This window comes from Vigna unguiculata, chromosome 8, assembly GCF_037176805.1.
Source record: "Vigna unguiculata cultivar grain cowpea cultivar isolate G323 ecotype 2 chromosome 8, ASM3717680v1, whole genome shotgun sequence".
NCBI lineage: Eukaryota > Viridiplantae > Streptophyta > Magnoliopsida > Fabales > Fabaceae > Vigna > Vigna unguiculata.
In genome coordinates this window covers 9850494-9862584 of record NC_140799.1, presented here as the reverse complement: position 1 = coordinate 9862584, position 12091 = coordinate 9850494, and the positions used below count along the sequence as shown (strand labels likewise).

Genomic DNA, 12091 nt, shown 5'->3' with positions numbered 1-12091 from the left:
GAGAAAAGCATATCCCCTCATATCAATATCATGCCACTGAATTACCAATCATCAATGTTCACCGTTGTTCATGCCAGATTTGTGACCACATACGTATCCAACCCCTCATGTATAATTCACATAAGATCATGCCAAACTCACCATTCATTACGAAACCCTAACTGGAAATACGAAGGGAGATCAATGGAAAACCATACGAGCTAGAAAGAGATACTTACGTGGAGTAGGAGTTGGGTTTGAGTTAGTTCGAAGGAGACTTAGGGCAAACTCTAGCAGAGCGTTCTGTGAGAGGATAGGAAAGGTGACGGCTGGTTCTTCTGCAAGAGTGAAAGTGTGAGTTAGGGCAACTAGGAGTGGTTTTATCTTTTGGGCCAACCTTTAGGCCCAACAGTTGTAAGGCAGCCCTTAAAATATTAAGGCAGAAGAATTGGGCCTTACAGAAAGTGTGAACTAGGTCGACGTTAGTATTTTATTTATAAAAAAAATAATCGTTTGACATGTAAGATAAACTTTGACGTTGTTAGAAAAATATGGACCAAAATCAATACTTTTAAAAGTACGGAGACCAAATTGTGAGAACCTAGAAAATCTTATTTTAAAAGTGTCAATGTTTTAAAATAATGAGATCTTATTATTATTTTAATAATAAAATGTTTATATATAAATAGAAATTTCATAGAAGGATCTCATTATTTAGAAAACATTCTATCTCTCACTGTACCTGCATCTTTTGGAAGATCATAGACCGCCACACTGATCATTGTGGTGAGACCTTCGAGAATGTTCGATCAGTTTTCTTAATTGAGTAAGTTGTATTTCTGCTATTTTCTCAATCAATTTTCTTAAAGCTTGCATGTGACCCTTTCTGCATCGCATGTGAAATCCTGAGTTTTCTATGAGAATCTCTACTTATTAGTGGTTCTAATGATGTTCCCTGATCATGTTTCTATTATCTCTAGATTGAATTGTGAGCTTTGACAGTAAAAGGGGGTTTTAGGGTACTCCGTAAGTCGCCTGAGTCAATTGCAAGTAAGGGAAGCTAAATATACTATTTGGTTATTGTGTAATTGTTTGATTTATAGATTTCATGATTTAATCGAGTTTTGGCTTGTGAAATTGATGTTTAAGAGGTATGAAATTCATGTGTAAATTGAAATGGGTGTGGTTTTGAAATTTGTCTATATATGATATGTTTTGCCAATACAAATTACATTGATGATGATATGAAAATGAAATTTTGCATGAATTCTGATGTCTGTGAGGATCCTTTGGTGGTTTGGATTGGTGGTGGCTGCAAAATTATGCAAAAAACTGTTGTTGTGCATAATTATGCAGACTCACTAGGCGAGTAAATACTCGATGGGAAAATTATGCATTAGGGTAGCTTTGATATGAAGGTCGTTGGACGAGTAATTCTCGTTGGGCAACTTTCAAAACAAGGATGCCTCTAATTCGTGCTTCATTGGACAAGCATTTCTTGTTGGGTGATTTATTGGGGATTTAATTCTTGGACTTTCAGTGAAATATTCATTGGGCGACCATTTGGTCGTTGGTCAAAACTTGTGTTTCGCCCAGCAAGAGAGTGGATTCGCTGGACGAGTGTTCCACGACCTGAACAAATATCAGCCAGCTTAAATTTATGATGTGTGTGTTTTATAATTAATTGATATGGATTATTTGAGTTTATTGTGTTTCTGAAAGCATGGAATGAGACGTGAATTATAGAATTTCATGGAGAAATTCTAAGTGATAATATTTTAGTGAATGCATTAACATAAGGATTCTTTATAGTGATATGCTTTCTCTAATAACTAGTCATACTCAAATAGAGTAGAGTAGGTTATCGTGAAGAGATGTAGGAGGTTCTAGCCATTGGACTACATCAAGTTCTAGGTACGAAGGGGGCTTACCTTGTGCATGATTGGATGATAATCCCTTGGTGCCAAACTCTGCAAAGTTTGGAAATCACCACTGGTGCACATCACCATCAGTCTGATGTTAATTGCATACATCGGGATTAGGGATGTCAAAAAAATTTGTACCCGTGGGTATCCGCGGATAAAACCCGCAACAAGTAGAAAATGGATATTGTAAATGAATACCTGCATGTAACGGGTACGGGTATTTTTAATACCTGCATGTTAACGAGATGAGTACATGTATCATAGTATCCGTACCTGTGGATACCCGTACCCACTATACTCTAATTTAAATTAAAAAAATAAAAAAAACATGATTAAAATATTAACATATTAATTTTGAATGAGTTATTTTTTTATCAATTAGTTTTAAAAAAAATTCATTTCTTTATAAATTGTCATTCAACACTATTTAAATGGGTTATTTGGACTTTGTTTAAAATTTATGAATGTTATGTATTGTATTTTATTTGAATTTATGATTAAAATATGTTGTTAAATATTTACTTTTATTTTTTTGTAAATACCCGCGGGTACTAGTGGATATCCGTGGATATTAAAAAATTATACAGGTACCCACATAACGGATACCCAACGGATATGGATATGTGTACGGGGCATATATTTATCCAGCGGGTAGGGTATAGGGGAGCTACTACCCGTAACCTACCCACCCCATTGGCATCTCTAATCCGGATCATTGAGTTTAGAGTCATTTGTTTATGATGCATTTGTTTGATTATATGTTTTGTTGGTGAATTTGATTAGATTTCTAATTGTGATGTATAATTCTATATATATTAGCTTACCCTTGTTCTATGTTAATTGCAATGATCACTTAAATATATGAAAAGAGAGTAGTGCAGGTGAGATACTCCTTTATTGGACAACAATGAGTCTATCTAGTAGGAGTTGCATAGTAGTTGTAACTTGTTTTGTTATGTGTGTTAGAACTCGTGCTTCCTTCGTCCTTGTATCTTTTACATACGTATGAATATAATTTTGTTGGCTGATATATATATATATATATATATATATATATATATATATATATATATATATATATATATATATATATATATATATATATATATATATATATATATATATATATATATATATATATAAATAGCATACTTTTAACAAACCCAAAGTTTTTATATTTGTATAATTTAATATAAAATATAAAATATATTTTTTAAAATTTAATATTTTTAATATATTTTATATATTTGATATTCTAAAAAAATTTATACATCTATATTTATATATAAAAAATAGTCTATTTTTTGTTTTATATATTTATTTTTCAATTTTACCTTTTAAATATTTTTAATAAAAATAATTATTTTATTAACATTATCTTTAAGTGATTTTTATTTAACTATTTTTTTATTTGATTATTTTTTTAAACTTAATAATTACAAAGGAAAATTAAATATATTAAAATTATTAAAAAAGATTATATTCAATTTTACAATTATAATAATAACAATAACAATAATTATAATTTTATTATGTTTTATTATCATAAAAAAAGAGAATACAACATTTTTATTAGTTTATATAAAAAATGTTTTGAAATATTAGCTGAAGATCCACCAAAAATATATATATATATATATATATATATATATATATATATATATATATATATATATATATATATAAAAGCAAATAGCAGAAAAATAAGATAGAAAAAAATTATATATATATATATAAAATATTGTGTTTAGTATTTTATGACTATTAAATAGTATATTACTTAAATGATATACATAATTTTGACCATAAATTATTTTTAATTTTTTTAAAGCTCGCTAAACCGCTTTAAGAGCTGCTGCATTTCTCTATTTACACCCAAGAACCCAGCTGTTGGCCCTTTTCCAGGTAAGGGAAGCTAGGGTTCACCCTTTTTGTTGTGTATATTTCGTTTATGCTACTGTTGTACCGTATATTATGCTTGGTGTGCTATTACAAATATGTGAACGACCTTATGGAACCATGTGTGGGTTGTTGTGTGCTTGTATACGCGAGAACAGTGGTGAACTCTGGTTTTCTTGCCCAAGCGAGCATGTCTCGCCTAGGCGAGATCAACAAAGGCTCGCCCAAGTTGCTTCACGCGAGCGGTCGCTAAGGCAACCCACGTCCTTTTTGAGCGAGCGAGCGTCTCGCCCAAGTGAGAGGGGTCTCGCCTAAGCGAGATCTCGCGTGGTGCTACTGTTCCCCTTTTCGAGCCCTCGCCTAGGCGAAGGGGGCTCGCCTGAGCGAGAGCCTCTCACCTGAGCGAGACCCTTCAGCCTGAGTGAGGGGCTGGGCAAGGCAGTATGATGATTGATTGTTTATTGTTCTTGGATGATTTGCACTTGCTTGGGTATGATTGCTATGATGAAAAATATATAATGAACTGCTATCTATTAGTGATATGATTCATGGATGGTGAATGATGGGTATGGTATGAATTTGGCATGCAAACTAAATGAGATGGTTGGTGTTAAAGTGGCATGGTATTGGCATGAACTGAAATCCCAGATCTATGGTTTGAGAGAAATGGATGGGTATAGAACCACTGAGAAAGAAATGAAAACGGTGAATTATCAAGAGATGGTATGTGATGTATATGTGTATGCGTAATAAACCTTTATTGTTTGGTCTGGTATGCTTGGTCCGTGTCAGTGCGTAATTCCTTGGAAATCCCTGGGTGGGATTTCAGGGTCGTGCTTCAGTGGTCGGGACGTAATTCCATGGCCTCTGTTAGTGGGTGTCCATGGTGGTGCCCCATCTATATAACTTGGTAAGGATTCAAGGTAAGGATTGCATCCTGACACTCTAAGGAGTCAATTAGTCTCACTTAGAGCGGACTGACTCCTGTGGTGAGAGTAGTAGGAGGCCTGAAACTCATTAAGGGCTAACCTTGTGTGTGAGGGAAATTGATTCATTGTAACACTTGTAACACATAGCTCGGGGGTGAGCAGAGGTATCCACCACAAGTGCAAGCATCCGCCGAATCCGACCAGGTTATATGTATCCAGATGAGTCGAGTCGAGTCGTAGTGTATTGATTTGGAAGGTCATAACATGTTTGGGTGATGTATGTATGTGGAACTGTGAACGTATATCTGATTGCTTGATGAAATCTTTATGGCTTTAGCTTACCCTGTTTGCTTGTTTGATTGTCTTGTATGTTGTCCTTCTACTTTTGCGATGATCATCAACTTGTTGATGTGAGCAGATGTGAGAAGCACTCGAGATCAACCAGGAAGAGATGATTCCGCTGCATAGTCCGTTTGGGCTGGACATCGCGTTTTGTTGGGCTTTTGTTAGGGCTATGGCCCATGTATTGTTTTACTATTTAATACTCTACCTTTACCTGTTAGACTTTTCAATTGGTTTACTGTTGGCATCGTGGTGTGCCTAATTTTGTAGGGATCGTGTTTAAGACCACAGAACTGTGTTGTACTATTTGTGTGTGACGTTTCTTTTAATTGCGCTTATTAATTAAATAGGTGACAGAGTGTATCCACATTTTTTAATTTTTATAAGATCAATAATATTTATTTTTAAAACATATATAATAAATTTTAAAATAATTGTTAAATAAAATAAATGTTAAAAACATGTTTTTAGAATAACAGTCAAAATAAAAAGATTTAAAAAAACGGTTAAAAAAATAATTATAAAATAAATTATTTTTAAAATAATAATTAAGGATAAAATTAGAAAATGAAAAATAGACAAAAAAAAAAGAATTCCCTTTATATATTATTATAGATTATTAATATAAAAAAGAATATAGATATTTTTAAATATACAGGTATAAAATTGTGGTAAATAAATATTACTTATTAACAATTTACATGCATTTTTTATATTATTTTAAATACATTGGTATTGTTCTAAAATAAAATATTACTTACTAAGAATTAATGTAAAATTTTGATAGTCTTACAAAATTCATTTTATAAAATGCACTTATTCCACGAATTCATTTAAAAAAAGGATTTTTCATTTTCTCGTAACTCTTTAAAATTCGAATTATAAGAATTCAAATTTTATCTTATAAACCCCTTTCTCATCTTTTTAAGTATAACATAAATATCTTTCTAAAAGTTAAAATTGTTGCTCCTATTTACTTGCAAAATTTAAATCCTGATAAATATTAATCAAGACAAAAATTTAATAAATGTCTATAAAATTATAATTAATATAATTATTTAATTACAATTTCTCTATAATAAATATTAATGAATGTAATACTGAACATATTAGTTAATTATGATTCATCCATGATCCCAAATTAGACAACAACAAATTTCAAAACAAAATCTAAATTGTGATCAATAAGTTATTTAAAACACAATAAATGCAATCCATTCCTCTACAATGACTGTCAATATACAACAATTAACTATTGTAATTCAGTATGCTATTTTTCAAATAACATAACTCATTTAAACGTAATAATTAATTATAATTCATCCTTCTTACTAAAAATAAATATTTTTACCAATAAATATAATAATCATTTATAATTGATATTTTTGTAATTCTTTCTTAATTGTTAATGACTATAAAGAGGCAATTATATGTGATCCAATAGGCACTCATTTTATTTGATAAATAGAACGATCCTGCAGAGAAGCAATGATCTTGTTCTTTGTATTGTGGTTGGTAAATAGCCATGATAGTTATAGAGTTCATGCGATTCAGATAGATGATTTTGAGTTAGAAAGACAATTACAAGTTATTAACAAACCCTCTCTCAAGAGTATTCAAGTATATATTCTTCTTCTATTTCATTCTATTCTACTCTAGTTATGATTATTTTTTTTATATACTTTAGTTACGATTAATTTTTTTTTTGTATATTTTGTATTTTAAATTTTATAGACAGAATTTAAGTATATTGTTGATTGTGTTGATATTTATAAACAATTAGCATTTGATTATCCTCTATTAAAAGACCATAAATTACAGGTACATTCTCTTTTCTTAATATCTTTAAATGAATTAACTTTTAGTCAAATTTTTTTATAATACTTGTTTCATTTATTTATAGAGAAAACCTAACTTTCGAAACTCATTTGAAAAGACAAGTATAAATAATTCATCCCGTAAATTCATATTTGGACTTCCAAAAGAAAAATGTTCAAAGGGAACAGTTCCCATTCGAAGAACAACAAAAGATGATCTCATTCAAGGAAAATCATCATTCTATAATCAAAGCATGGTTCAAGATGTTCCGGTGTTCATGTAAGTTTTTTTCTTAAATTTCAGATTTTGTAATTTTATTTATATTGAATTCATGTCTCATTCTTATTTTATTTAATTCAACTTTGTAGATGGCAGAAATATATGTTACTGAAACTTTTAGTCCTTTTTATAAAGTTAAGGGAACAAATAGTGTTTATAATCCAAGAGTCAATAAAAAGAACCTAAATCAAGAAAGCATTTCTCATATCTGGGTTCAGAAGGTAGGCACTAACAAAATCGCTTTTGGGTGGCATGTAAGTTTTAATTCATATATTATTTTTAGGTTAAATATGTTTTTTTTTATCAAATTATTATAAAAAATTGTGTTTCGTTCCTAAACTAAATTATAAAGTATTTCATCCCTACATAGAATTTTAATAATAGTTTTGAGACTAAAAATATATTTAACTCATTATTCCTTTGTTAAAAAAATAACACCCTTTTACATTTATTGAGTTTTAATTGATACTTATCATTTAATTTGTGTTAAAGGTGGCTCCACAATTTCACAATGGTAATACTGGAACTTACGTCTTCTCAGCATGGACAGTAAGAAGAGATTTATTTAATTGTTTTTAATCTTCACTTTCTCTTTTTTTTTTTGTAAAAGATTCTTACTAACCTTATAAAATTATATAATGTTGTAGTCGGATAATTTCAAGCAGACAGGATGTTATAATCTTCAGTGTTCAGGTTTTGTCCAAATTAGTCAGGATAATTTCATTGGTTCACAGTTGCACAAGATATCTGTCTACGGAGGGCAAATGGCAGATATTACAATTTCTATTACTATGGTGATGTTGATTCCTATACAATTTCACAATCAACTATATAAAAATTTCACTATGAAATGTTAAGAATAATGTAATATTGTCAATAACTATATACATTTTCAGGATCGATATACTAAAAATTGGTGGTTGAGTGTTGCTGGACATGATATTGGATATTATCCAGCAGAATTATTCTCAAACATGGCCTCAGCAGATCGAGTGGGATGGGGTGGGAGAACAGTTACTCCTCCTGGTCTTCCCAGTCCTCAAATGGGATCTGGAATTTTTCCAGATGGAAACTTTCTTCATGCTGCTTACTTTAAGTTTATCTCCTTTCAAAATGAAGATAGAAAAGATGTAGCACCTAACAAACACATGATAGATGCATTTGTCGACAAATTCGATTGTTTCAATGCTGAACACTACGGAGAAAAAGGAGGAGATTTCGGAAGTATTCTCCTATTTGGAGGACCCGGTGGCATGTGTGGCGATTGATGATAGGAATATACAGCTCTCTAAAGTTGAAAATGAATCAACATAGCATTTGTATCCATTCATGAATAAACATTATAAAATCTTCAAAATTGGCTTGTGCTTTTACACCTTTAATTATTTATTTCCTCTCTATTGTTTTCTTCTTTTTTCTTTTCTTTAACATAATGAATGTCTTTTCTAGTTCTAAAACTCATGATGATGTATGCAAAGTAGGCATGAAAATGAAACTTGGAAGTATGGTTGACATGATGAAGATATTATTCTTTGTATTGCGGTTGTTATATAGCTATGATTGTTATAGATTTCATGCTATTCACATAGATGATTTGGAGATAGAAACACAATTACAAGTCATTAACAAGCCCTCTTTTCAAGTACATATTTTTCTTCTATTTCGTATTATACTTTAGGTACGATTATTTTTTTTTTGTATGCTTTAGGTAAGACTAATTTTTTTTACTTGTATTTTGGATTTTATAGACAGAATTTGGATATGTGGTTAATTGTGTTAATATTTACAAACAACTTGATCGTCCTTTATTAAAAGATCACAAATTACAGGTGCTATTCTCTTAATATCTTCAGTTGGGGTTAACTTTTAATCAATTTTTTAATAATACTCTTTTATTTATTTACAAAAAAAAAAAAAAAACTACCTTTCAAAACTCTTTTGAAAGGACAAGTATGAAAAATTCATTGAATGAACTCGTCTTTGAACTTTAAAAAGAAAAATGTCCAAAAGGAATCGTTTCCATTCGAAAATCAACAAAAGACGATCTCATTCAAGAAAAACCATCATTCTATAATCAAAGCATGTTTAAGATGTTCCCAGTCTTCATGTAAGTTTTTTTCTTATATTTTAGATTTTTTATTTTTATTTTTATAGAATGCATGTCTCATTCCTTTTTTTTATTTAAATCATTACTTAATTCAATTTTGTAGATGACAGAAATATATGTTACACCAAATAATGGTTAAGAGAAGGAGAAAAACATTTGTATCCTTTTTGTGATCTTGTAAACCCTAAGAAAGCTTATCAAGACCAGGACTGAAATTATGAACAAAACATGAAGACCCGAAAACTCTTAGAGTTAAGGAATGAAGAGGTTCATGAAGGAATAAAATGGAATGAGGTATGTTATTATCTAAAACCGAAGAAAGCATGTGATTAATGAGATAACCTGCAGTAAGAATAGTATCACCCCAAAAATGTTCAGGAACTTCTCCATGAATTAAAAGAATGCGAGTTGTTTCAACAAGATGTTTATTTTTACGTTCAACTATACCGTTTTGTTGAGGTGTATAAGTACAAGAAGTTTGATGCAAAATACCGTGAAAAGCCATAAAATGTTTAAACGAAAGAGAAAGATATTCCCAACCATTATCACTGCACAAAACTCTAATGAAAACACCAAATTGAGTCTTAATTTCCTTAAAAAATATTCAAAGATACGAAATAATTCTGAACGATTTTTCATTAAAAATAACCAAGTAAATATGGAATAATCATCAATGAAAGGTCCCCAAATGTTAGAGTGAACCACAACAAAAGGGGACAAAGCACCACGTGTGACACTACGAGGAAAGGAAGTACGACTATGCTTGCCTAATTGACACGACTCACACACCAAATGAGACAACTTGGATAAGGCAGGGACAAGCTGATGTAACTTGGCAAGGCTTGGATGACCTAACTGAGCATAACGAAGAGATGGAGACTTCACAACTGCACCAACATGTTTTGAGGGACAGAGATGATAAAGACTATGAGACTCACATCCTGTGCGAATAACCTGTTTTGAACTCTGGTCCCGTAAACACACAAAATTATTGGTAAAAGAAACAACACAATCAAGAGAACGAGTTAGACGACTGATGGACAACAGGTTAAAAGGAGACCTAGGGACATAAAGAACATTATCAACGATTAAACAAGGAAAGAGTTTAACAGTGCCAACACCATGAGATGATACTCTAGAACCATGGGCCAGTGTAACAGAAGGTAAAGGATTAGGAGGATAAAGAAGAGAACAAAGAATTGTTACCGGTAATATGATCAGTGGCTACTGAATCAAAAACCCAAGGACCAGGAGAAGAAGATTGGGTCAGACCAGCAAAATATGTACCTATGTGTACGACAAACGCAATGGAACTAGAAGATTGTTGATCCTTATACCACTTAAGAAATTTGTTGAACATAGTAGGTGCATCAGACGAAACAAAAGAAGGAGGATTCCCAGCATATGAAGGTCAGGAAAGATCGGCCTGAATAACTGCAACAGATCGAGGAGGACGATCGTGTAATGCATAACACTTGTCAATCTTGTGACCTGGCTTGCCACAATGTTCACACTCATGTAATGCATAACACTTGTCAATCTTGTGACCTAGCTTGCCACAATTTGCACACTTAGGACGCCTTTTTCCCTGTTTGCGAGGGCAATTCTGATCATCACGGTGAGATGCCAACATAGACAAATCATCAACAGAAGTAGGTGTATCAGTATTGGGTTTTTTTGGTACACGCAAAAAGAGTAGAATAGGTCGAAGTCAAGGTGGGAACAACCAGAGAACCCAAAATCTGATCATGAAAAAGAACTGTGTAATGCCTTTAGCATGAAGAAGTTTGATCGTTGCGGTCTCTATGGCAGGGTCAGGAGAAAGAGCCAATAACTCATTGAACTCATGAAAAAGAGCATGAATTTTTCCCATATAATCAGTCATAGAGTCTTGATGTTTAGAGGCAATAAGACCTACAAATTAAGAACAGACACCATAGAGACGTTGAGTATCATTGGTGTATAATAACTTGGCATGCTACTAGATTTGAGCACACGTTTCATAGGAACGAAAAATCTGCTTTAAGAAAGGATCAAGAGTAGCATTGAGAACCACACATAATTGAGCATCTATTGTGTCCCAACGGTCTTCCTCAACAGGAGTGAGAGGAGGTGCGTGCGGGGCAAGATGATCAATATACCTTTAACTCTTAAGCCATAATCTGATGTTTGATGACCATGTGGCATAATTAGGGCCAATTAACTTGTCAATGGATAAGTGCACATTAACATAGTTAGTGTAGATGGAAGGATTAGATGCAGCACTAGCAAAATTGGAAGTAGTAGAAGAAGCAGAAGAAGTCATTGGAAGTAGTAGAAGAAGTCATGAAGGGAGGAACAAACCCAAAAAAAATGAAAGTGGTCCAATGGAAACACGAAGCCCAGATCTAGAAAAGTTGAGGATGAGGCGAGTGCAGCGGTGGTGATCGACATTGGAAACAATGATGCAGACACTACCACGCACAACGGAAGCAGACGACGACTAAAACGGTGCGACGGCACGTGGGAGCGCGTGACAACTCCGATGACCGTGAAGCCAACGACATTGAAGTCGCCTGGCAGAGGCGATCACGACCATGTGGTCGCCAGTTGAAATTGGATCTTTGGCGAAGTTGACAACGACGGACGATAGCGACGACGATGCTGACGACGTCGAACAGTGGCAGGTTTGACGGTGACAATAGGCAGAGGCAAAAAAATTTCAAACAAACACCTTAAGCTCTAGATACCATATTGAATATAGAGTAAATAAGGTTTGAGAATAATCTCCCTTGTGTATAAATCACACATAAAGTAATCTATTTATAATAGAG

At 32.4% G+C, this 12091-nt stretch overlaps 1 protein-coding gene across 1 annotated transcript; it reads left to right on the top strand.

Annotated features, from left to right (window-relative positions):
• The first annotated feature begins 4355 nt into the window (after window positions 1-4355).
• On the top strand, window positions 4356-8470 carry LOC114194812 (protein neprosin-like). Its single transcript, XM_085665859.1, has 8 exons — window positions 4356-4543; window positions 6556-6694; window positions 6809-6895; window positions 6978-7163; window positions 7261-7425; window positions 7664-7720; window positions 7819-7965; window positions 8068-8470. Exons 1-8 carry the CDS (start codon window positions 4356-4358, stop codon window positions 8437-8439), a joined length of 1341 nt encoding a protein of 446 aa, XP_085521985.1. The 3' UTR covers window positions 8440-8470.
• The last annotated feature ends 3621 nt before the right edge of the window (window positions 8471-12091 follow it).

What these genes read in the sequence shown, in the direction of transcription:
- LOC114194812 (XM_085665859.1), top strand. Translation starts at nt 4,356, where the DNA reads ATGGTGAATGATGGGTATGGTATGAATTTGGCATGCAAACTAAATGAG. An exon ending in ATGGTATGTGATGTATATGT is followed by an intron (nt 4,544 to 6,555) that starts GTATGCGTAATA and finishes ACGATCCTGCAG; the next exon opens with AGAAGCAATGATCTTGTTCT. An exon ending in TAAAAGACCATAAATTACAG is followed by an intron (nt 6,896 to 6,977) that starts GTACATTCTCTT and finishes ATTTATTTATAG; the next exon opens with AGAAAACCTAACTTTCGAAA.